The sequence below is a fragment of the Solea solea genome, chromosome 8, assembly GCF_958295425.1.
Source record: "Solea solea chromosome 8, fSolSol10.1, whole genome shotgun sequence".
NCBI classification, from domain to species: Eukaryota; Metazoa; Chordata; class Actinopteri; order Pleuronectiformes; family Soleidae; genus Solea; species Solea solea.
The window spans coordinates 23253065-23279644 of NC_081141.1; the positions used below are offsets into that span (position 1 = coordinate 23253065).

General features: G+C 39.0%; 1 protein-coding gene across 2 annotated transcripts in view; it reads left to right on the forward strand.

Annotated features, from left to right (window-relative positions):
* Positions 1-503: 503 nt before the first annotated feature.
* The window catches only part of antxr1a (ANTXR cell adhesion molecule 1a), a 31578-nt gene continuing 5501 nt past the window's right edge, over positions 504-26580 (forward strand). The window contains exons 1-18 of one of the 2 annotated variants that reach the window (XR_009241094.1): positions 504-1215; positions 4924-4995; positions 5098-5169; positions 7066-7147; positions 7309-7342; positions 8883-8962; positions 9551-9619; positions 10361-10441; positions 10563-10623; positions 11649-11747; positions 15649-15718; positions 15810-15888; positions 17081-17176; positions 19285-19326; positions 20184-20279; positions 21292-21459; positions 22991-23065; positions 23548-23628. Coding sequence is in view for 1 of the 2 variants with exons in the window: in XM_058635530.1 (XP_058491513.1) it covers positions 1031-1215; positions 4924-4995; positions 5098-5169; positions 7066-7147; positions 7309-7342; positions 8883-8962; positions 9551-9619; positions 10361-10441; positions 10563-10623; positions 11649-11747; positions 15649-15718; positions 15810-15888; positions 17081-17176; positions 19285-19326; positions 20184-20279; positions 21292-21459; positions 23548-23628 (1467 nt within the window). In the remaining variant the exon portion in view is untranslated. The remainder of the gene's footprint in view (positions 1216-4923; positions 4996-5097; positions 5170-7065; positions 7148-7308; positions 7343-8882; positions 8963-9550; positions 9620-10360; positions 10442-10562; positions 10624-11648; positions 11748-15648; positions 15719-15809; positions 15889-17080; positions 17177-19284; positions 19327-20183; positions 20280-21291; positions 21460-22990; positions 23066-23547; positions 23629-26580) is intronic. The other variant, XM_058635530.1, reaches the window with a different exon arrangement.

Consider the following 26580-nt stretch of genomic DNA (forward strand, 5'->3'; position numbering starts at 1 on the left):
CAAGACACTTAACCCCATGTTGAAGCATGTGACTGGGTGAAACTATAGTGTAAAGCAGCTCATCAAGACTAGAAAAGAACTATATAAATACAGACAGTTACCAACTCTTCTTCTGATTTTATTTGGTAGTGAGTAATTTGTTAATGAGTAACAAAGATAGGTAGAGGAAATGTAGTGGAGCTAAATAAAAGTTGCTAAAATATACAGTATATATAACAGCATAAAGTACAGATAGGAGAATTTTGTACTCAAGTACAGTAACAAAGTATTTGTACTTTGTTACAGTTCCCAAAGTTCCCTGCAGCTGCAGCCACACAGGAAATCACGCCCGTGTAAAGACACGCCCCCTTGGGAAAACACGCCTACTTGATGCTTATATAGTATCAGTGGAAAGCAACTTCCTGGCAGATGATTTCAAAAATGCAGGTGACAGAGTCTCAGTGGAGGTCTGTGCTCTCTTTGGACTGTAGTTGCCTTTCAACAGGCTTTGTTGAGTAAAGGCTGAGATGAGGAGAGTTTTCGTGGTCGTTGAGTTTGTTTGGGTGTTCTGTCACTAGATGGCAGCACAAACCAGTGGATTCTTGAGTTTCCACTGCCTTGTCATCATCACCTTTTCCTCACAAGCCAGATAGAGAGGGGAAAAGGAGAAAGAGAGAGAGAGTGTGTGTGTGTGTGAGAGAGAGAGAGATATTTGCAAAGACACTTCAAGACTCTTTAGAGTCAGATATCCAGACATGTGTGGGAACCTCTGCTGCATGGCTTTATCATTAACACAGAACAGCAAGAGTGGGAAGTTGTAGATCTCTGCTCGTGTGTGTGTGTGTGTGTGTTGGAGCCAGTGATGAGAACCACCACAACACTCATGCTTTCTCTCTCTCCTCCACGTCAACCTTTGAGTTGCACTCATTGCCTTCCCCTGGATTATTGCACCTTCTTCTTTTTTCTCTCCCATTGCTGAAGACGCCTGAGAGGAACCGAAGGAAGGATTTACAGCTCTTTCTAAGGTTTTAATCACAAAACTCATGAGTGCATGAAGGATTTTTCTTCAGCTGGAATAATGCCTTCGTGCCAGGCTGGAAACTCCTGGTTCCCGGTGATATTTGGTGCTGCTCTGGTTGTTCTCACAGCTGGAAGTGCTGGACCGAACCAGGACAGAAGGCAGGCTGGAGCGTCCTCGTGCTTTGGGGGCTTTGATCTCTACTTTGTTTTGGACAAGTGAGTTGGCATGACACTGGTGAGAGCGGGTTTTGATGACAAGTGACAGCCATTCATGACAAAATGAATGGTGAGGGGTTGAAGAAGGAAAAGTATTAGAGTTTAGTTTGTTGTCATCTTGCATTGTTTTCATCTCCACTTCAGTTTCCACCAACTCAATCTCTGCTCTTAATAACGTAATGGAAAGCATTTCAATGCAGTAAAAATGTATAATTTTATGTCAAAAGTCGAACTCGGGTCAATGATCATATAACAAAATCTACTGCAATGTAGTTTTCCCTCAATATCATATTAAAAATGTTAAATATACTACATTTTGATATTTAATGCATTGTGCAAACACATTTTGAGACAAAACACACAATTAATTGGGAATGCTGAGTCAGCATTTCAAAACAATAGTGTATTTCTTTACTATCGTAATCTGCACAATTGTTTTCTACCTCCTCCTCCTACAATTTTTGCAGCCAATTCCAACAACTCACACATTAACATGTCCGACTCATTCAGGAACTTCTCATCCCTGCATGTTTACGCTCTGTTTGTTGTTTGTTGTTCAGAAAATAAAACAAAACTATCTGGTTTCACTCAATCTGCAGTTATGCAACATTTACCACAATTATCAATATCAAACTATTTTTTTATTTTAATCACCCAGCCTTCGTATGAACCTCATCTGAGTGTGATGTATGTCCACAGATGGTACGGATGAGCGTTAGGTGTTCCCCATTCATCACTGACTGAAAACACTGCTGCTGCTGACTGCTGTGTTTGGCCTGCTCGCATATACCATGTGGGTGGTTTTTTAAATTCAGAGTCAGTGGCCACTAGGGGGCACACACATTTTCTGAGTCAGTTTTTCCCTTTTTTTCTACATTGTCAGGGCATGTTAAGTGGGACACAGGATGTTTGACCTGACTGCCAAGTTGGTCTTGATTTAGAAAGAGTTTCCATGTTTATCTAACCTGTTTTTTTTTGTGTTGCCTGGCTTTTCCTGTCAGCTGTATAACATGGGCGCCAGATCAATAACACATCAGACATGACTTATCCTGGACTTTACAGCCCCTTTTCCACCTGTGGTGCCAGCTCGCCTCGCCTCGGCACGGCATGGCATGGTTTAGGTTGGTTTTCCACTACAATGTAGTACCTACTCAACGTGGGCGGAGCCATCCCTGCATGGCTGCATGAAACTGGCGTGACTTTGTTTTACATGAGAGTGACTAGTGACTAGTTGTTTTCAGTGTGATTGAACTCAGCATTTCCTCCATGACTGGAGCACAGACTCTGCCTGACAGTCACTGGACTGAAATACAGCAGCAGGGTTTGTGATGCCGCTCGGGATCAGTAGCGCTGCCGCTAAATACACCAGCCTTCTCTGTTAAACATTGAGATTTTAAACATTTCCCTGGTAATTTTTGAAGATTAATCCACATTTTTAGGATTGTTAAGTAACGACGGCACTCTGACCAATCGGTGGCCAGCAGTCTGGCGACGTCAAGCATAGTATCGCCTCAGCTCGCTGGGAACCTCGCCAGAGCAGGTACTAAAAAAGTACCTGGTACTATGCTAGTGGAAACACAACTTAACCGTGCCATGCCGAGGCACTAGAAACACAAGTTTAAGCTCTTCCCATTAGGCAGGTACTATAAATCACTTCCTTCAAAGAAAATAGAAGCCCTGCCTACGCTGCTCTTCACTGACTTTCTGTAACAAGTGTTATGTAGTAAAGGATCTTCAATAAGAAAATAAATGATCTTCCATCCATTCCAACTGTCCAAACACAGCAGCATCACAAGGATCTTAAGTTTATTCGTCACTTGACCAAGTGGGATAAGAAATGGGTGAAACAGCCCTTTAATATGTGAAAAAAATATTTAGTACTAGTTAGTAGGATGAGAAGTGCTGGTTGCTCGCCCGTATGGTGGTACACATCTATGGTAACTTGTGTTTCGTTCTTATTTTGCACTGTGAGTTACTAAATAACTCTGCTTTTAAATGATCTCTCGTCTCCTTTTGTTCTTTCGTGCCTCGAGGTTTTAAATTATGCTCTGGGATTTTAATGAATGCCATGCACCTCTGGAGCTGTTACAAAAGCAATTGTGCTGCACTGAACAATATGTAAGCAATAAAGCGCTTCTATCTTCATTCTCCAAATCTTGAATTAATAACATTGTTGATGAAACGTGGATAATATGATTATTTTTTTCTCTTTCTCTCCCCAGTTATTTGTTGCACATCCATTTTGCACATGTCAGCAAAACTTCTACTTTCCTGCTAAACAGGAAGTGGACAATCTCAAAGAGTGAAAACAGTGCAGCATTTCCCAAAATGGCAAATGTTTATCTGACTTTTCCTGACTAGTATTTGTAAGAACAGCACTTTTTTTTCTCCATTGCAGGCTAATATACTCACAGCTGTTCTGTCCCTGCTGCCTTTAGATCAAAACAGAATACTTACTTTATTACATCTTCTCTCACAAACCTGGTTTAAAACATCTTGGGTTTTTTTATCACTTTAAATTCTCTTTTACCACAAGGTATCCAACTAGGTCAAGAGGGAATTTATCTTCCAAGTTCCAACACATAGTTTTTCTTATCTAAAGGACGGAGTTGGTGTATTTCAGTTTGCCATCCTCTTTATGTGCCTGCTCTGTTTTAGAGTCTTCCTCCAATGATGGTGATGGATTTTTCCACTTCTACTAAAGCACACGTTGGTGCCAAACCCAGGCACACACTGCTGTTCTACAGAGAGGAAATAAGGCAAATTGTGTGGAACAGAGTACTTGTTAGTATAAACTATTCTTTAACGACACAGATTTATGTTGCACCGGTGACCTGACAGCCTTTACTGTTGGTCAAGAAAATGCAAAGTATTTACATCTTTCCTCTCCAGGCATGGTAACACTGTCCTAACGTTGTCCTGTACCTGCCCTCACTATCTGCCTGACCTCTCCTGTCCTCTCCTCTCTTTGCCGCTCTTACTCCATCAGCTCCAGATGTTTCAGTCCGTCAGCTGGACTGTTTCTTGCTTGGACTTGAGTCATGGTAACAATGGAAAAATAAGTGTTATAAGAAATGTCTCGGGGAGGTGTGCGGTTATATAACCACAGTTTCATTGAAAAAAAGCGTCGGCACAAGCTCAGGAACTCTAATCTTGGTCTTTATTAATATAGATATACGTATATACAGTAAATAGTGTAGAAAATGTGCATCACTTGGTAGCTAGAGCCCATTAAATTTATGAAATGTCTTATCTAAATCTTAAATCTTCTAAATCTAAAAACAGACGACTATTGCTGCGTTCTATTTACATAGTAGCTCGAAACTGGGAGTGATGGCGCACCCCTGAGTTACGTTGGAAGTGTAAGCGTATCTCGAGTTAGTCATTGTTAGTAATAGTCATGGATAACAACTCTCTACATTTAGCACCGTGTCTACGAATAAACAAATTCAAAAGTACTTCACGTACGACTGAGTTACCGTGAAACAAATACAACAAGCATGTGTTAGTGATAAAAGAAGCAGTGTTTGTATGGCGGCACTAATCCCAATGTGGGGTATGTGACTTCATGACCTTCCAGCTACAAATGGAATGGATAAAAACACTTTTTTCAGAATTACACAGAAATTTAAGTGTTTCCTTATATTGTTTCAGCAGTATATTTGGGATGAATAAAAACATAAATTTGCCTTCTCTCTTCTTCCACAGATCTGGGAGTGTGCAGAACCACTGGACCGAAATCTACCACTTTGTTGAACATCTAGCTCACAAATTCATCAGGTAAATAATAAAAAAAAAAAGTGTGAGAAAACATGAAACATGAGCTGATTACTGATCTCACAGAGGATTTATTTTTGTTTTTCTCTCTTTTTCTTGCCCCAGTCCACAGCTGCGGATGTCCTTCATTGTTTTTTCCACTGAGGGAAAGATATTAATGAGCCTGACAGAAGACAGGTGGGTGCACGCTTCCTTTAGAACGCTATTTAAGCTTTCACTTTTCTGTCGTGATGAGAAACCTCTTAGAGGTCAAATGTTCACCATGTAGAAGGAAAGATTGTAAACTTTGTAGGAACAGAGCAAGTTGAACATTGGGTTACACAACATGGAAATAAGCATACATCTTTGGTTATTTCTGGCGTTTAGTTGTTCCCAAAACAACCTTTAGGACCAGAGTGGATCGAGCCTTTCAGGTCATGGCTCCCAGACTGTGGAACATGCTGCCTCTGTCTTTACGTTGCTTAAATTGTGTCTCATTTAATATTTATTGTATTTATTTTGCTACATAAATACCCTTCACTTACTTACTGTCTGTCGCATTTCCGTTGATATCTCTTGCATTTCTTATCTAAGCAAATCTCACAGAATATAGAGAATATAAACAGACATGAAGGCGAACTGTCGACGTTGTCAGTTAATAGCTGTTGTGTGTGCGATGTTTTGTGCTGAGGAAACTGTGGATGAAGTCACGGCTGAGAAGACAGAATCAACTTGGCTTGTACGTTACGTTTAAGTTACGTTTCTAAACAAAAGTATACAACATCCGTTTCCCGGTCAACTCACTCTCATTGGTTATTTTGTGGTTCCGTTCACGCCCCCAATCGCTGTTCAGTCGTAAATATCAAACATCTTTAACGTCTGATGACGTTTAAATTGCGTCTGTTAATTCCTCACACTACAGGATAATCTGTTCGAGTCAAAATCAGAAGGCACCCACGGTTTTCTGAAGCATCAGATCGGGACCGAAATTTGGCCAATTATCCCCTAAGGGCAGGCTTAATGTGATGAAAAGACGGACAGACAGATGTTCCACAATGACACACTTTTTATATCAGAGTCCACTGAAGGAACCAGTGCAGCGTTTCCGGCGCATCAAAGAGACGCTTACTGTTGCCAAGACATTGTTCTTCGCACTGATCACATTGCAGTTTCATGGGAGTCGGTCATGTTTCACTTTGTTCAAAGTCATCAAAGGACAGAAGGAAGGAAGTTTGATAGCGGGCACTGTGCAAAAGATGGAGTGGAAGTGGCTTGTTTGGCGACATCTGTTGCATTGCTACTAACATTATCTCTTGTATTTCTCATCCAAACGCCACCAAAGTCGGCACTGCACACACCGGTGCCGAGTAAATACATAAGTAACAGTTAGACAGATGTGTCTTAAATTATGCTGACTACTTTAAATCTTAAAGTATATGACATTTACCGTACTTAAGTATCAAAATTAATTTTCTAATATAAAATTAAGTTTTAGTAAAAGTGAGGAGTTAGGATTGAGCCATGGTGGCTCAGTGGTAGGGCAAGTTGTCTTTCAACTGGAAGGTTATGCGCTCAATTCCTGGCCCTGCTAGTCTATATGTGTCCTTGAGCAAGACACTTAACCAAACAACAAATACAAATACAAGAGGTTATGATTCCTCTATGTTTTTATGATGGAGAGATTCCAGACAGATAATGATCTGTGACATCGGACGGCTGCTGCTCCATCATGTGGTTTTCGACACTTCACAGGCAGCTTTTATGTCGCCGTGTCAACGCGGCCGCAGAATCTTTCACTGCTTCCTCCGTGTCCTATTCTACACAGGACCCGTTTCCTGTCGCTCTGCATGGCACCTTCTCAAGCCAATACACACAAAATGCTGTTTCAATTTATTCATCTGTTACACATTGCTGCTATTTCCTGCAAATGTTGCCCTTATGGAAACTGTTATTCTGTTGCCACGCCTTCCAGCCAGCAGCCTGGCTTTATTCAAGCAAAGAAGAAACCTGACAAAACAAATATTTTGGTTTAGATCACACGATCAGAAATCAGTGGCTCATGTCACGTCACCTTCTGTGTGTGTGTCTGCGCAGGGAACGCATACGCAAAGGCCTGGAGGAGCTGCATAGGGTTCTTCCAGGAGGAGACACCTTCATGCACGAGGGCATCCTGAGGGTGAGCGGCATTTGCATGTCAAACTCCAGCATCTGGCATCTGGTTTTATGTCCAGAACGTCTCCGGTCCAAAACACTACTCTGTCCAGATCATTAAATAACTTTTCTGTTTCATTCACTGTAAAAAGTCCACTGTAATAATCCAGTTTTTCTTTTTCACAGGCCAGTGAACAGATATATTATGGAAACACAGAAGGTAATTGTTTTTTACACTGCACAAAACATATACAGTATATATATATATATATATATATATATTATAGATAAGGTAGTTAAAAAGTAAACATGCATCATAAACACAACACTTTCTATCAGTTCTAAAGGTCGGTACTGATTTAGGGGGAAAAGGCATTATAATACCAGTGTTGTAATGTAACAAGTACAAGTACTTCGTTACTGTACTTAAGTACAGAATTCACATATCTGTGAAACATATTTGTTATTTATATTTCTAGCAACTTTTACTTTTACTCCACTGGTAAGATACTTGTACTTTAACCCGAGTATCACTTAAGACTGTTAATTATGTACAGTAGCTCCTTCTTCCTGGTATCAACTTGTTTAAAACTGAAAAATCTGGTCTCATTTGACACTTTTAAAAATGTTTTAAATGAATTGGAGGCAGAAACACAAGGCTGTAGATGTTTTACCTAAATGCACTTGGTTGATTTTATAGAATGATTTGCCAATTATTTGATTTTATATTGTGCTCTGTATATTTTAAGCAGTTTTTATGTATATTTTATTAATTTTGTTTGTGTATGCTGTATGCTTAAGTGGTTGTATCTGTGCCCAAAACATTGGCCTGGACACGCTTAAATAAAGTTTATAATTATAAATAACAATAAGCATTTTAGTGGAAGATAAAGCGGTAGAAAATGGATGGATGGATATTGTCATAGCACTTAAATATACTCTTAGTATTTAGTGCAATAAACTTAACTTAACACATGGTTTCTTGCTTTATTTTTTGGCTCTATAGTTATCTTTAGATACAATAATGTTACTGATTTTTATGCTGCATGTTTCATCTGAAACACAATCTGTCGCACAATACTATCAGGCCAGACTGAGGGAGCGTTTGTGTGTATACATCGGCAGCTCTGGGGCAGTCATTCCTTTAAAATGCTGAATGATTGGGTTTTCACTTTTCGTGGACTTCCTTCTTTGTGTTTTCACTTTGACTCCAACCTGTTTACGGCCATCTCACTTAACTAGTCTGTCTTGGCATGAAACAAATCACTTCCTGTGTGCAGCATGAGATCCAAACCACTGTGATACTGAGAAACACAGAGAGAGTCATGTGGAGCTGATATTAATCAGCATTGTGTGAACTCGTTTGACAATGGTTTGAATGTAGCGGACATTTGTTTGTATTTAAAGATTACGTACAACAGTTTTAAAGACACATTTCTCATCATTTTATTAGGTTTTCTATGAAATTTAAGTGTCTTTTGTGTTTACTTTGTTGGAGTGTTTGTGTTTTTCATCCCACCCTCCTGACTGCGCGCCAGTTTTCCCATCTGGGACAATAAAAGTGAAGTCAAGCAAAGTGAAGTGAGCGCTTAGTGATTGGCAGATCCGCTACATTCCTCTGGGATGTAATCAATAGGTTTGTGATAAATATTACAATAAATTAGACTGTGATCTCTGAGATCAGTGATTAAGGCAGACTTTGTATCCTGCTGCGAGGTTATTTCTGGAAAGCGGTGACCACATTCTTTGTCTGTCGGCAGGTTATCGCACTGCCAGCGTCATCATCGCTCTGACAGATGGAGAGTTGCACGAGGATCTCTTCTACTACGCTGAGAGAGAGGTGAGTGAGCTAAAGGGACTGTAAATGGGTCATATAGTACATGTTATATATACGTATGAAGCATGTAAGTGTGGACCTGATGGACCACATCAAACAGTGCCCATCAACACCAGCCTGTCAGAACTTATTTGAAGAAGAAGACGAAGACTACTTTGATCCTTAAGAGTCAAAGCATCTGTCAGGTTTATTCCTGCAAACATCTGCACTGGTATCTATTGGTTCCAGGCACCACAGGTGAAGGCATTCGACATCCTGACACATGATGACAGGGAAGAAGTGTGGCTGATATTCACAGCAGCTTAAAGTGCTGCCACTTGGCAGTTGTGGAAGGTCTTAGGTTGTGATTTAGAAACAAAGTATGTGTTGTCTTATTCCGGCATCTGTGTGACATTTCCATTTAATGTGACTAATATTATTCAGGGGGAACATGGTCTTGTTGTTTCTCTTCCTATTAAATCCCCTCTAAAAGGTCAGATCAGCTCACCATATTTTGGTCGACCGTGTTGTGAAATGCAGAGGTGCATGTGATTGAACCCAGGTGTTGATCTTTTCCCTGTTTTTGCTGTGATTCTGTGTTAAACCTGAAAGGCCAATCGTTCGCGGAGTCTGGGAGCCTCAGTTTACTGCGTGGGGGTGAAGGACTTCAATGAGACACAGGTGTGTGTGTGTGTTCCTCTTGCTGAAAGTCTGATGACATCTGGGTAAATCATATAATAAGACAGCAGCATGTTTGAAGCTTTGTATATCCACAGTATTATGAAAACAATGAAACCGATGTCTTGCGAGGCCACAAATTGCTTTACATCTCGATATCAACATTCAAAACATCTGCCAACTCTGTTCTCATTCTAGTGAGTTAAATGTCTCGACAAGGACATGAAGCAGTTGTTTATTTTTATGAAGCATTTATCCAGGTTTTTAATTGGCCTGATCTTTGTAAATGATATTTAGACTATTTTCCTGTGAATTCCTATGATTTAGATAATTCTGCTTATTTACATTTAGCAACTAGACTTCTTCTTTCTTCCTGCTTCTCCCTTTAGGAGTCGACACTGCCTCCACCTTGTCCTCTCCCCTGTGTCCTCTTCTGTTACACCAACTGTCCTCATGTCCTCCTTCACAACATCCATGGAACTTCTCTGTGGTCTTCCTCTTTTCCTCCTGCCCGGCAGCTACATCTTGTCTAAACCATCTCAACCTTGACTCTCTTACTTTGTTTCCAAACTGTTCAAACCTCTTCAGGCTTCCTTCCACCTGCCGCCTACTTTCACTACATATTACAGTATCATCTGCAAACAACAGAATTGTAAATTTACCAATTTGAGCAACGAGAGAGTGAAAGAGAAAATAAGTCCTGGACAAATAAATGTGATTGGTAATCACGTGTTTCCTCTCTAGCTGGCAAAGATTGCTGACAGCAAGGATCACGTTTTCCCTGTAAATGATGGATTTGAGGCTCTGCAAGGGGTCATCGATTCGGTGAGTTTTTCAACAACACCTCAGTGCACTGATTAGTACACACGGAACATAATAGGTTAAACGTTAAAACATAGAAACAGTTGATTTGATAAGGCTTGGGTTAATCTCCTCATGTCCACAGATTCTGAAGAAGTCATGTATCGAGATTCTGGCAGCGGAGCCGTCAAGTATCTGTGCAGGAGGTAAGAAATGTTCTCCTGTTTCATCCTCCTTAATGCTTAAGAAATGAAATCACTGACAACTCTTTACTGGATAGACAAAATAGCTGTTCTGGTCAGTTCCTAACACCCAGATCTATAACCATAAAAGATAGATATTTTCCTACATAAAATGATTTAACCAAAACTGTAATATATCAGTATCAACTAAAGCACTTTGACACAGATTGTATCCTCGCCTGTTAAAGCTACTCAATCTTAACATATTTTAGAGACCAGTTTATTATTTACATCTTGTCTCTTAGCTTCATCAAACTACGACCTTCAGCTCTTGCTGGGGAGTTTCGCAGTCTGGATTTACTGGTCAATCTATGTCCCAAGTCTCACCTATGGTCATGAGCTTTGGGTAATGACTACAATAATTAGTTTCCTCTGCAGGGTAGCCGGGCTCAGCCTTAGAAATAGGATGAGGAGCTTGAACTCTGAGGGGCTCAGAGTAGAACCGTTGGTCCTCGACGTCAAGAGGAACCAGTTGAGGTGGTTCCGGCATCTGGTTAGGATGCCTCCTCAACACCTCCCTTGGGGAGGTGCTCTGGACATGTCCTTCCGGGAGGAGACCGTTGGGCCGACCCAGGACACACTGGGGGGGGATTATATCTCTTGTCTAGCCTGGGAACGCCCCTTGGCATCCCCCCTGAGGAGATGGCAGAAGAGGCTAGGGAGAGGACAGTCTGAAGCGACGGGCTGATGCCCCAAATAAAATGAACTCTTCAATGATCGCCATTTGTTTGTTGATGCCTGCAATTTGGCACTGCCCTCTAGTGGAAGTATTGTGTAAATGGAGTATAAATGGGCCTTAAAGATAAGTTCCTTCAGAACATCGATACTGTACCTGTATAAATTAAGTTCATTCACATAAAAAAAGTAAAAGTAAGCATGTCGTCTTCATATAACTTGTTTAAATTTAGTTTCAATGAACTTTAGGTGTTACCAATCAAAGTGATTTTTCTATATTGGTTAATTTTTGTCGTTTTCTTCTCCTCACTCAGAGTCCTTCCAGGTGGTGGTGAGAGGAAATGGATTCCTCCATGCTCGAAATGTGGATAAAGTCCTGTGCAGCTTCCGAATAAACGACACCCTGACAAAAAGTGAGTGACTTAATATAATCGTAGTAATCAAAACTGATAACACTGCTAATTTACAATAAATACAACTGGAACAAACTAAATATAGCAGGTTATATTAATACAGTTTCACATAACTTGTTAAACGTCGCTTGGCCATTTTCTTTTATGTGTGTCAAATTCATGTGGTATTTTCTAAACTTAACACTTAACACAATTTTAGTCATTCATCTGTGCTGCTGCTACTGATATCATACAGTGGCGAACTTTGCTTCAGGCAAAGCACACTGTGTAATTTTACCGTCTGGAAAACAGCCAGAAACAGAACCACACACGAGGCAGATGGAAGGAAAAGGCTTCAGGTTTACGAGCAGCTTCCCCCACGATCTTCACCTAAGTGTCTCCACTGTAATAGTTTATAAACAACCACTTCCTCTCATGTTCACCACAGTAGCTGCATGAGGTGCTGGTTTAATTACAAAGATCGACATTCACCAGAGTCGAGGCACTAACTCACTCACTGTCTGCTCTGCTAATAGAGACGTTATCAAGAGACGTGATCCTCAAGTCTCAGAGAACCAAGTCTGGAATTAATGATTTGACCTCATTGACCAAAATGTATCCGCAGTTTATTGCTTCCGTCAACTGTCATTTAAGTTGTTTCTTTTAAGATAGAATGTTGAATACCACATGGACAGGAGAGGACACCATGATAATATACGATCAGATACAGCAGTGACTAACATTTGTTGTTGTTTGTTTTTATAATTGATTAATCTGTTGTTTATTTTCTCGATTAATTAAGGTCAATAAAATGTCAGAAAAAATGTTGATCGGGGTTTCTCAAACCTCAAAATGACAATGTTCTCAGATGTCTTACCAACATTTTTCAGTTTCAATGATTTATTTGTCAAATGGAATAATTAAACCAGAAAATTTTAGAGTTTTAATATTAATTAAGTCATCGATTAATAACCGATTCATCAGATGATCGTTGCAGTCCTAGTAAGATATGCCTCGATGCAATATGAAAGGTATATGACACGATATAGTATTGTACGATATATGATACGGTACGGTACGTTATGATAAGTTGTGGTACAATACAGTGTAATACGATATGATAAGATATATAACATAGTATATTTGTTGTCACTATAACCACGTTTTTATTAAAGATTATTATTTTATTTTGTCTGTTGAAAATGAACCAATTGTCTGATTCAGTCAATCAAAACAACATTAATCCTAAACAACAATGGCTGTAATATTGCACATAACACATATCGCACACACCCAAAACGTGGTAAAAAAACTCAAAAAACTTTACTAGATACTTTAGTGATACTATCACCATTCAACACAGACATCTAAAATCTTCCAACAACAACATAAGAAGTATCAACGATGAACAATTCCTCTGCATTGTTTTCATTTCTGCATCACACAATTTCTTGCAGACAAGTCAAATGATCTCCTCGTGTCTCCTCCAGATTCATTCACTCCTCTAAATTACAGACAAGTCTCTGGAACCTGTTTACTTCAAATCCAGGGGAAACTTTTATATTAAAATATTTAGATAATAGCCCACCTGGAGATTGATATACTATAGGAAAACTATACAGTTTATATAATAGTATATAATATACTACCTCTAGGCTATGTCTATGTCCTCCATGGACTCCCTCGATTTCAGTCATCAGTTTACTTTGTAAATATACTGAAATGGTTGGGAGGTTGAAAAAGACAGCACTGGTATCTGTATATCTGTGTAACTAACATGTGCTGAGCAGATGAACGAATGAATGTTTGAGTTTGCGTCGCCAGGAAAAAAGTAGCAGAAGATACAGTCAGGCGCTCTGCGATTTGGCAGGTCCCCCGTCCTCAGGCTGTTCTCTGTTTTGGTGACAGATGTTGCAGTGGACAACATTAAACTACAGCATGTAAATAATGACAGACACAAATTAAAGGAATAGACAATCTGGTCATTTTGTTTCTTTTTTTTAATATACTGTATGTATGAAAGAGAAGGGTAGTGTGGTTTACTGTAGTGAGTATACTGTCTTCGCTTGCTTCTACTTCATTGGTTCTATACTTCTATGTCTGTGATGCATTAGTGTGCAGTAAAGTATGTTAAGCCCAGCCCCTGTCACTGTAGCATACAGTCGTAGTATGTCGCAGTATGGGTTGCCAAACCACCAGTGCAATTAAGTACAAAAACAGTGCGCACATGACGAATTTTTATTGTATTCAATTAGCTTTCTGATGGGCCACACAGTGGAGCATGTGGAAAACACTGTTGCCTCACAGTGAAAAGATCCCCATACCGGTCTTTTTTATCCGATTTCTTTCCATATGTCTTATAATTTGGACAATCTAAGAGTGACATTTTGTCCTGTGATGTACTGGCGGTATGGATGGATGTTCTTGTGATGAAATTGGCAACGTTCCCACCATTACTTTGCAAAAGCAAATTGCTTGAGTTAAAGGACAGTGTTAATACGTGTCAATGCACATTTTTTGCAGAAATTCCTGGTGCTTTTGTAGTGGGTATAGGACATATACCTGCAAAGTACACAACCTTCACATTCAATCAAGCGCTGTCTTTTGATCCCCCACCCCGACCCAACTCGACGTACCATTCAGATGCAACAACTCCATTGCGAGGTCTTTCCCTCCAGAGCAGCAGCTCTAATCATCATCGTCATCATCCTCACTGTCAGCTTCGCTTTACACAACAGAGAGTAGGTTGTCTTCCACGTTCAGCTATGACAGTGTAGCTACTCTAAATGCCAATGTGGCACCAACACCCTCGCAGCTCAATTTAATTTAATTTAATTCAACCGTAAACACCTTAACATATGTAAGTTGCTAGTTCTTTGAATGCCATGTCATGAGGACTTGACATATTTAAAGTTTCAGTGCAAGAATTAGTGACATCTAATGGTGACACTGGAGGCTGCAACAAATAGAGGACTCCTCTGGTCACCTCCTCCCTACATCAGCAAATTAGACCGGATGTCATTCTTCTTTTCACTTCAAAGTGCGACATACACGTTCTTGATGGTTTGTCCATTGAGCCGCTATTGAAATACGGTGGCACAGCATGAACGCCTTGCCTAAAGTATATCTAAAATATTTATTTTTAAAGCTTCATAAACCAAACATTTTTTTAAATTTTAATGAGATTATAGACTTGTACAAACATGCTTAAGTGTAGTATATCACATTTTTGCAAATAAGCCATCATGACTTTCAAACACGAATCTGTTCCCACCAAAGTGGTCCCCCACTTTCACACACACACTCCACTGTACTGTATGGTGTTAGTAGGGGGAAAAGCGGTCATTTATTGGGTGACTGCTTGTATTGACTTCCTCACTCCTGGGGTATGTTCTCCCCCTGCCAGGATAAACAGTCAGACTTGGGCGACAATTCTTTGGTTGAGCCTTGCTCCTAAAAAATCAGCTGTACAAGAAGAAGAAGAAGAAGGAGAAGGAGAAGAAGATTCTGCCAGAAAAACAAAAGCCGTGGTGGATTCATTTGTAGTGGTGTTTCTGATGAGGCGAAGACAGATGTCTTCGCTCAGCAGACAACAAAGCACAGATTTGTGAAGAGACTTTGTTCTCAGACAGTTTGTTATTTGAGTGAAAGATGTGACATCAACTTCTGTGCACATGCATATGGATTATCTGATAAAAAGAAATATGGCATTAATCAGTCAACAACAATGGATAATGATATAATCTGAAAGGTGACTTGGGTTGTGAGTTGTGGGTAAAACAACTGCTTCAGGAGCTTTGTACTGTATGTCAGTGACAACACAACTCACTTTTACCACAAGACAAGACTGGGATGCTTGGCTCATGATTACACTGTTTTTTGTTTTTTGTTTAAAAGCGGTCCCTTTCTCTTGTCTTCTTAGTGGTGAAGCCTTTGATTGTGGAAGATACATATCTTCTCTGCCCTGCACCAGTGCTTCAAGATGAGGGGATGTAAGTTGTGCGACTGATTAAAGTGAACGTGTGGTTTCGTTGGACTCCTTTTAAATTGTTTTTCTATGACACCACACATTTTCTTTTCCAGGGCAGCAAACCTTTACGTCAGTATGAATGAAGGTCTCAGTTTCATCTCAAGTTCGGTTACCATTACCACTGTGGGATGTGTGAGTACAGTGCCATTATAATTATTATTTACAATAGATAGATGGATATATAGATAAAGCTATACAATTAAAGGGTATACATGTGAAAGACACATAGCTGTGACTACTAGTGTTTAAAACTGGTCTTGCAAGCCCAATTCAAAAACATTGGAAAATGTGGTTGCCAAAGAAAACTGAAACACGCAAAGAATGGGCACTTAAACCCAGCGTTACACTGCGTTCATGCACAAAACACATTAACATAAATAAATGCCCCACTATCTGTTTTATTTTCATAAACATTAAACCTATTTGGGTAATTTTTTGTGTATCGGCAACAGGTGTTGATGTGTTTGTTTTCCCTCCACTGTTTTTAAACACTTACTGTGTTGACATCATATGTTTTTTCAAATGTATTCCACTGGGGCTGTATTTATTTGGCTATTATTTGACATTAATAAATAACTTAAAATAAAAGTTGACTTCCCGGACACATCATGCTATAACAACAATCTTTTAACTGGTTAATTTTGTTCAAAAACCTCTCCACTCTGAACCATTTATATAACAGACTCAAATTTTGCTGCTCCTCTAGTCAAGATGTTTTTCAGAGGTGTACTGAGACTTTTTAGGTTTGGTAACATTCAGCATTTCCGATCAAAAGCTGCAGCTGTCAAGTAATTCTGTTGGCAGCCTGGGTGTCCAAATGCTACTCACTGTGTTATAACATAAAAAAAAACATAAAAAGATTTTGTGGCTGGCAATTAAAAACCTAATTGTGAATATTGAACTGTCTGCACCATTATAATTGCCACTTTACATTTCAAACATATGGTCCCTTTAAGTATATATGTATGTATATGTACAACACATACTATACATTTTAAAAAAAATGTATATAAATGATAATGTGCAGCTTTTAGCATTGACATTTTGATGTCATGGTGCACAATAAAAAAATTCAGACCGACAATAGAACAACAAACCAGTAAAACCAGTAAAACCAAACAGTGAAATGCAAACTTAATACCAACTTGTCTAAATGATGGATGCAAATTAATTATGAAAGCACAAACAGTCATTGTCTACAATATAAAACCAAAAAAAGCCACTTTTCCGACATGAGGCATTGAAGCCAGTTGAAGTGGTAGACATGGATTTAGTGCTCTACTTCTTCAAGCTGTCTGTTTTGATGTGTCTGTCTCTGTTACAGTCTGATGGGACCATCCTGGCTATAGCTCTGCTCATCCTGATGCTGCTCCTGGTCTTGGCTCTTCTCTGGTGGTTCTGGCCTCTGTGCTGCACTGTGGTGAGTTTTCTAAAAACCCCATTCTGGTAATAATGTGCACATGTGCTGCTTTACAGTTAGTTACTGGTCTAAATAGCTTCTAAAAAAAAAACTACAGTTGGTAACCTTTTGGGATTTTTCTTGGTAGTGGGGTTTTATTGTTCTGCTACTGTTTGGTCTTCATTAACAGAATCAGAGTAACATTATTTGTATTCTGCGGCCAATCTTGGGCTCTGTCAAGCAATACTAACAGACTTGAGTGAAGGAGCGTTTGCTTATACAGCAGCAGTGCAGGGACAAGAAGTGATGGGCTTTTTAAGCAGTAATATTACTTTCTGCTTCATATATCAGCATTGTTTACATTTAAAAGCTATGCACAACAGTTTAAAGTTTTATGTGGTTTGAAACACTTTTGGAAGGCAGTGACGTTGCTTGTGGACAGCACAGTGTGCGATAAATATCTTTTCCAGGTCTGTCTTGTCTGGCTAACACTCCCTTAAGGCATGTTATTCACCTGAACAACACTTCCATGGTGAGAGGATTAGATGTGAGTCAACAAGGGCATTTGGCTCTGTTAAAATCCCTGCAGCTGAATTTTGTGGAGGTCAAGGCCACTGAGTGAGCATGTGTTTAAGTAACTAGCAGTAACACTGCTGTTGAATCAGTTTGCCTTTTCTCACAGCAGGTGATCTCCAAGTCTCACCACTCAGCACGGTTATTACTGCTACATATCACACCCTTTTAAATCTGTAATTAAAAAAAATAAATTGGACTTGTTTTAAGTACAATTTAAAACAAGTACAATTTTATTGTGTTGATCGTTAACATATAGATGTTACTGTTCTAATGCTGCTACAACATACAAAGCCCGCCTTGGTCATCTATCTATTACAAGCTAGTTATTTTTGCTAACTTGCTAGGTAGCTTTAGAATCTATCTTCTATTATGCTAAATTGCTAGGTAGCTGACTGATTATTTATCTATTTTGCTAACTTGCTAGATAGCTGACAAATTATTTATCTATTTTTCTAACTTGCTAGGTAGCTGACTTATTATTTATCTACTTTGCTAACTTGCCAATTAGCTGACTCATTGATCTATTTTTCTAACTTGCTATGTAGCTTTATAGTCTATCTTCTATTATACTAACTTGCTAGGTAGCTGACTCATTATTTATCTATTTTGCTAACCTGCTAGGTAGCTGACTCATTAGCAAACATCTTAATAATTGCTTTTTTGAATTGTGACCAAAAATGTTCGGGTTACTATGAGGTTTTTGAAATCAAGACAGCTGTTTGAAAGAAATTGTCATGTCTTCTGCATTCAGAAGATATTATTGTTTCTGTGGTCAAATTGGCAATATCACAGAGCCTTTCAAAAATCTATCTTGTTACTATCTGCCCTCTGTCAAAATCTCTATTTCTCCTTTCACATTAAAAGAGGAGTTTCTCCTCAGTCTAATGTTTCCAGAGCTGGAAAAGGGAAAGCTGAGAAATGCCAGAAAGAGATGTCAGCCTTTACAACATGGCCGTCCCTCCCATGACCCTTTTTTTCTGTTTATGTGCATTTGGTTGCAAATTCAGGTCTGTGCAGTGAAGTTTGTTTAGGAAATGTGATGCTAGGTTACTGTGGGGAATTACTGAGTTGTGTTCCAGGCTTTGGAAAAGCACGGTGGAAAATTACAAATAAGAATCAGAATTACTTAAATTGTCAAGTGCATTTAATGTTGAATGCTGAAATATAGATACCAGGGACATTTTTCACAAGGGATAGTGAAACACGTACTAAAATGCACATGTAAAAACAATATTCTGGAAGTTGAAGATTGATGAAGTTTAAAAGAACAAACAAATATGAAAAACGAGTATAAATACTATAAAATCTACACAGACATCATGAGCAGTATTTATGAGACTGTTACTCCTCTTTTCTCTTAATCAACAACCTCAGGCCAAGAAATCTGGACAGCAGATTTCTAGGTCAGTTCACTGCTCTTGCTGGGGAGAAAAATATTCCCCAGCCATGTGTTGCTAAGTAACTATGTGTTTGCACACAGAAAACACATTACTCTTAAACATGCACTTAAACATGTGACTTTTCTTTTGTATCATGTGTGTGTGTTTTTGCAGATCATCCATGAACCCCCACCGCCAGTCGAGGACGAGAGTTCGGTAAGAGCTGCAACGTCACCACTTCCTTTGTTTTTATGACTCAACAAAAGCTTTGAATCAGAATCAGTTCTTTAATATTTAGACAGCTGCAAATGCTCAAGTTGTGATACCATAAAAACCACAGTAACTAGTCCACAGTATGGTATCTATTGCGATATTGTGAAAGTAATATAGCTGTGTGAAGCTTTGACGCAGCATCATTCCGTCATTCTCTGGCATGAAACATAAACATAAACATAAAACCGATTTCACTTATCGTGTGATTCATCATGTGATGTGAGTTAACGCCCTCTTAGAATAACAATGAAACACCAGTCTTTTGTTGTGTTCCCCCCCACCTTCTGTTTTTAACTGGACTGTGTTGTCATCATGTAATCATGTTTTTCAAAATGATTCTAGTGAAGCTGTATTTAAATGACTATTAGTTAGTTGACGTGAATTCAAGCTGTTAAAATAGAATTTGACTGCCCAGGCACATCCTGCAGTAACAACAGCTAGCATGCAATGTCATGCTGCATTTATCTGCACTAATTAAAAACAAAATTGGTTTTAACTGGTGGATTTTTTTCACAAACAGACCTCCATGGCAACTGTAGCCTGTCAGACATTTTGCAGACTCCTTTTTGGTTTTGTTTGTTTGGCATCCTAGCGGATTATTTATTCTCCTAGGTATATTACAGAGCAGAAACATCATATATTTATCATCATATTTATTATAGTGGGCTTCATAACTAGCTCTGAGGGGAGAGACATTAAGACTGGGATCAGAGATGGGGTGGCAGATATCTCATTGTCTGAATTAATGAGAAAAGTACGACATGTCACACTATAACCTGTCTCTTGTCACTCGATCACAGGATGATGAGGACTTTGAAACCCCAAAAAAGAAATGGCCGACTGTAGACGCCTCCTACTATGGAGGAAGAGGAGTTGGGGGAATCAAAAGGATGGAGGTGAGATCTGTGATGTTCATTCGTAATAGTAAGTCTTAAAAGTAACATACAAGAAAAGCCTGTTGAAGAACCTACAGAAAAAACAAATTGAATCATCTCCTCAGGTTCATATTTATTGACACATGGATGCACAGTTTTGGACTTTTTTTTACCAAGATCCTATAAGCTGAAACATCAGGAGTGCCAATACCGATATATACATTTCTCCCTGTGCCCAACTGCAGAGGTAATTAATGGCACTTTTACATTATACAGTTTGAACATGGCTCGGATCTACTGTTTTATTTTTGCTTTTCCATTAGTGATAGTACCTGGAACCTGGTACCTGATGCTTACAAGGTTCCAAGTGAGCTGAGCCGATACTAAAATGTGACGTCAACAGACTGCTGGCTACTGATTGGTCAGAGAGTGTCGTCACTGGAAGAGTCATGACCGTGACGTCTGACACAAGAATTAAACTGAACAATGCCAAAGTGTAGATCAGTTAAAAAGACTTAAAAATCCTGAAAACATGCGTTAATCTCCAACATTTAGCATAGAAATATCTAAAATCTCAATATTTAACAGAAGAGTCTGTTGTTTCATTAGTTTGTGTTTGCGTATAAAACAACATTATGGCTGTTTCGTGCAGTCGTGCTATGATGACCGAGCTCACCGGAGTACAGCCAAGTAGTGCTAGAACTGTGTAATGTAAAAGCACCATTTATATCTTGTGTAGGGAAATTAACATAAACCCATGTTACAGCAGATGTAGATGTTTTCTTTAGTGCACAAAGGACATAAATAAATGGCGTAAGTATAAAAGTTACGGAGGTAGCAACTTATTCAGTCTGCTGTTTTAGTCATTAGTCATTGGCGTGTTCGCCAATATCCGATTATACATTTTAATACTGATGTTGTGCCAGTAAGAAATGTGCATCCATAATTGACATGAAACTTTTTCCACATTTGCTAATCCAGTTAATTATTATGTGGCACCCATATAATCCCCCTCCATATTCTTCAACACTAGGTACGCTGGGGGGAGAAAGGCTCCACAGAGGAAGGAGCAAAGCTGGAAAAGGCCAAAAATGCCAGAGTGAAAATGCCTGAGCAGGAGTATGAGCTGCCCCCCACACGAGTTCTTAACAACGGCATGCAAAAACCCCACGGGCCACGCAAGTGGTACTCACCAATTAAGGTACCACAAAGTGTCTGGACTGGTCTGCACAGGCTCTTTCATGTGACAGCTAAAAATGGCAAACATATTATGGATTATGAGTTTCATGTGTTTGACATGAAAACAAATGAAATAGGATTTGTGAAAACATTGGTTCAAGATGTTTGTAAATATAGCTCAGCTTACATTTCATTTACAAAAGCATTTATGGAAAGGATATATGTAAATTATGTGCAAGAGCAACCAAGTTCTCTTGTACTTCCAAATTCAAAACATTTGAGAGTTTCTGAAACACACTGTGTTCATGCACGTACATTTTCCTGGTTAATTGGTTTTGTGTCGGCAACAGGCGGAGATTTAAAGTGAAAGTGTGTTTGTTTTATAGCAGCAGCGGAGAATTATCACATGATGGGAGGAGACGATGTGGTGACAGTGACAGCCTGTAAAAACTTTATATATGTTAAATATCCACCAACAATGTGTAGGAGAGAGAGAGCTAACTCTGGTTAAGGCCCTATCCATGCGGAAACGGAACAAAACGTAAAAAATCTTTTTCTTTGTTGTTTCCTTAAACTTGGCGCTGTTTCAGGAAATGTCTTCATTGACGCAAAACCACCCAAAATGATATAAAACACTGTAGTACAGGCCTGTATGTGGCACTGTAACTGGAGAAGATGACGTTGAGCATGCATATAATACGGCAAGTGCGCCAAATTTACTTGAATAAGTAAACATTACAATCACAGAAACAGAGACAGAATGAATAAAGTCAGGACAAATAAGAAAAGTTATTACAAAGTGAACAGACCAAACAAGAGGAAGACGACAACGACAAAGATAAGCGATAGCAAACTCAAGCGCAAGAGAGAGAGAGGACGGATGTTCATAATCCGGCCTCTCTCACTCTTGCGCTTGAGTTTGTCAATACGCTACTTTGGGAACAAGATGATGTCATAACTTATGACATCATCTTGTTCCCAAAGTAGCGTATTGGTTGTCTACATGAAAAATACAAGGGATTTGAGATTCTCCCACTCTGGGACCCATTTCGACTTCCCCTCCACTTTCAATCGTAAAACCATAATTTCCACTGCAAACCCTTGTTTTTCTTTTCTTCTGGTTGAGAAGTTTTTGAGAAGGATTACCCCTTTTAGGCTTTTTAGGTTTGGTTCTGTTCCACAATAGCTGTAGCTCACTGTGTTTTGGAACAACCCCACCGTGAAACAGACCAAAACAGACCAAAAAACCAAGACAACCAAGATTTTAATTCTGAAAGAGCAAATGTAACACGCCCAATTCCCCTGCATGGATTAATAAAGAATTCTGATTCCGATAAACCAAAACATAAAAGAGTTGTTGTAGCAGGCAAATAAATTACTTATGTTGTGAAAATACAGACTGATGCTTTGTTATCATTGAAGCCAGTATTTCAATTTAAATGTTTTTTCTAGGGATCTCTGATGAGATGTCACGGTTATTTTATAACTTAATGTAATACATTTCTTACCTTCCCTTTAACAGCTGTAACAAAAGTTGTTTTTTCTTTTTTCAGCTGTTTGCATGTGAAAGCCTACTGTGCAAAGCACATCTGTTACAAATCTCTCCGTGTTAATCTGCCAGAGTGTATGTAAGTAATGGCATTTTTAAAATGTCGTAGTAAAAGTATAAGTATAAGGTGTGTTCAGGTGATCATGCTTGGGTGACTACTGGCTCACAGTCCCATCCTCCGAGGCCAGCATGAGGGTTTAAGGAGTCATTCTGAAACATTCCCATTCAGCGGGGGTTTGATAATAGAAACCAGACTCCTGTTGGACTGACCTCTGGGGAGCAGAGCTGCACAGCCAGCACTTTTGTTTTGTGAGGAAAAACAGCTGCATTCTCTGCCCTGATTCTCAAACTATTAGCTGTGTTTAAAAGTATGAAGAGTAGGTTCACAAGGAGTCGAGATGATTCTGTGAAATGACTGTAGTGAGTGGAGTGGGATAATAGGGTGTCATTTTAAACACAGCTGGTATTATCAGTGGACCTGATCACATTTTTTTGTCAGTAGACGTGAACAGCTGTTCTCACTGCAACTGTAATGTTTGGACTTCTTATCTGATTCCATAGAGCAAACTGGATGCACTGTGGGTTCTTTTAAAGAAAGGCTACGACCGTGTGTCTGTAATGAGGCCTCACCCAGGTGACAAGGTAAGGAAACCCTCCTTTTTTAGACCCTCAAGATGTATACAACTATTGACCAATCTCTATTATTAACTCTGTAGCAAAATTATTAATTGTCAACCAATTATCACAATACTGCGCCAAAATAAATATCTTGTCTAGATGCTAATCTGGTTTCAGATTTGCAATATTTCCCGATCAAAGAAAGGCCTTTGATATAGTTGACCATATTGGTATGTTACAAAATGCACAACTGTGGTTTTAACTCATATCTCTACAACAGAAACCAGTCAGACTACCTGATTGTTGAGAAAGGAGTACCACAAGGCTCCTGTTTAGGTCCAATTCTTTTCTCTATAGTACTTATCAACGACTTGCCTACATTCATTTACAGTATATGCTGATGATGCAGTAATGTATAAATCCAGTGTTCACAAATCCAAAATTGAGTGAGTTTGGCTCTCTTCAGAAGTGGCTGTCATTCAATAAATTACAATTATATAAAAAGAAATACTTGTAGCATGAGTTTTGGGACTATGCCAGGTCTTAGTGAACTCTTTCAAATATCTGGGAGTACAGATTGATCCACTCTTATCCTTCACAAAACACACCAAACGTACTGTAAACAAACTGAGTTGTAGTTTAGGTATCTTATAACACTTGATAAATCAAATTGATTATTTTTTCAATTAATCAAGTACTTGTTTGGTCCATAAAATGTCAGATCAGTGTTTCTCAAATGTGGAAATGATAATGTTCTTGAATGTCATGTTTTGTACACAAACCAAAATAATTCAGTTTTAATGATTTCTTTGTGATATGGAGCAATGAAACCAGAAAATATTCACATTTAAGCTAAAAAATCAGAGAACTTAAAAAAAGCTCAAAATAGCTGACGATTCATTTAGTCATCTATTAATAATCAATTAATCGAACTGTTGCAGCCCTATTATAAACTAACAAAAATATAGAAGGATGATAATATCAAGAAATAAAGAGAGGCTGTGTTCCAGTTAACATAGAACAATATTAAACATAATATGAGCCTCTATTTTGATTCATAAGGTCCTGTCATTTGGCAAAAAAAACATGCAGATTTGTTTGTATCTGTCAATGTCACAAAAATGGACCAGATGTGAACAATGAAGTGTGAAGTGTGAGAGAGACTCGTGGGACTGCGAGTGTCTGGCCTCAGCTCTGTGCAATGTAAAGACGTCTGGTGAAACCATTATGAAAGGGTAAATATAATTCTTCAAAGAGCAGCTTGTGGTGTGGGGGTGGGGTGGGGGGCAGCGTGTGAGCAGCCAGAATGAGTGGTGATGGGAAATTTGCTGGATTTACAAACGATTTAAACACAGCACGAAACAGAGTTTCATGCAAGTGTTCATCATCTTTGGATTCTATTAGATAGAGGTTAAATAAATGCAATTTCCTTCTGATTTTCCAGAATAATGCCACTTCAATTGAATTTTTTTTTATTTTTAACAACAGACACATAACTTCAAAAGCTCTCATGCTTATGTTATTTTTGTTTTTCTTCTTATTATTATTACTATTATTATTAGTACATGTCCACAGTCAGCCTAAGGCATGGCTGCTTGGGGCCCCCTTAGGGCCCGTCCACACGGAAACAGGCTTTTTTTTTTTTTTTCCTGTCCACACGGAGAATGCCTCCCAGAGTGGGGAAAACTGAAAACGCCGGCCTTGCGTTTCCATATAGACAGAATACGCTACTTTAAGAAAACAATGATGTAATTTAAGTTCAGTACCACCACACTTGGTGCTTCACTTTAAATATGAAAGTGCAAATTAATACTTTTTTGTGATTTTTTCTGTGTGATTTTACTGCACTCTATGGTTAGAAAAACAAAACAAAAGTGACACTGTAAATAACAATTGGAATCAGTACAATTTATAGTGTTACATTTGTATCAATAATAGTCAAGCACCAGCTACTCCGAGGTGGTGGGAGGGGGGCAGCTTAGGGCCGCATAAAGGCTTGGGCCGGCCCTGGAATATGTCATCAACAGACACATTTAAATGTCATAGACATGGACCCAGTCCACATGTAGTTGTTTTTGATGGTGCCTTGGTTGGTTTCCACAGAAACAACCAAATAATGAGACCTTAATGCAACACACACACACACACAAGATTTCCTACAGAACTAGAGAGTGAGAGAAAGAGAGACGAAAACACTCTGCAGAGACGCTGAGATCCTGCTAACACAGTTCAATGACTGTGAAAATAATGCCGAGACTCTGGAACCAGTGGGAGAAAAAAAATTTTGTGATCCAGTGCAAGGATGGCTCCTTAAAAAAAAAAAGGAATTCTGGAGTCCACTGTGCAGAAGACAATAAAGGGGCTGACGGGAAGAGATAGAAAGAAAGTTTCTTTAAAAAAAAATAACACATCTGGGGGCTGAAAGAGGGATGAGGTTCACAGGAGGATGAAAAATAAAAGCACCATGGAAGAGGCAAACAAAGACTTTCTGAAGACTCACACATTCAGGGAGGTGAAATAAACATGACACAGGCTTTTGAATGTTTTTGAATTGCTCGAATGAACCATCAGTCAGTGAGAGCAAACTAAAATGAAGCCTATTAGCGTGGTCAGTCAGCGTTCACAATTCAAGCAAATCAAGAACTTTCACTTCATTTAAAATTCAAATTCTGGCTAAAATAAGGACAAAATGTGTTCAAATTAACTTGCTGGTTTATCTAAGTCCTGCAGAATAATTTATTGATTCATTTTATTGTCTGAATTCATGCTAAATAATAGATGTTATGCATCATCACTGAACTCTCTAATATTGTTTTATACCTGCCCAGGGACAACAGATGCACTGTCCCTGTAATCATGTTTTATTACAATAACATAAAGGCTTCTTTTTTTTCCAGTGTAGTAAGTACAGTATAGGGAATGAATCACTCTGTAATTAGACGTGTGAATTAGACGACCTCACTGTAAAGCTCTTCA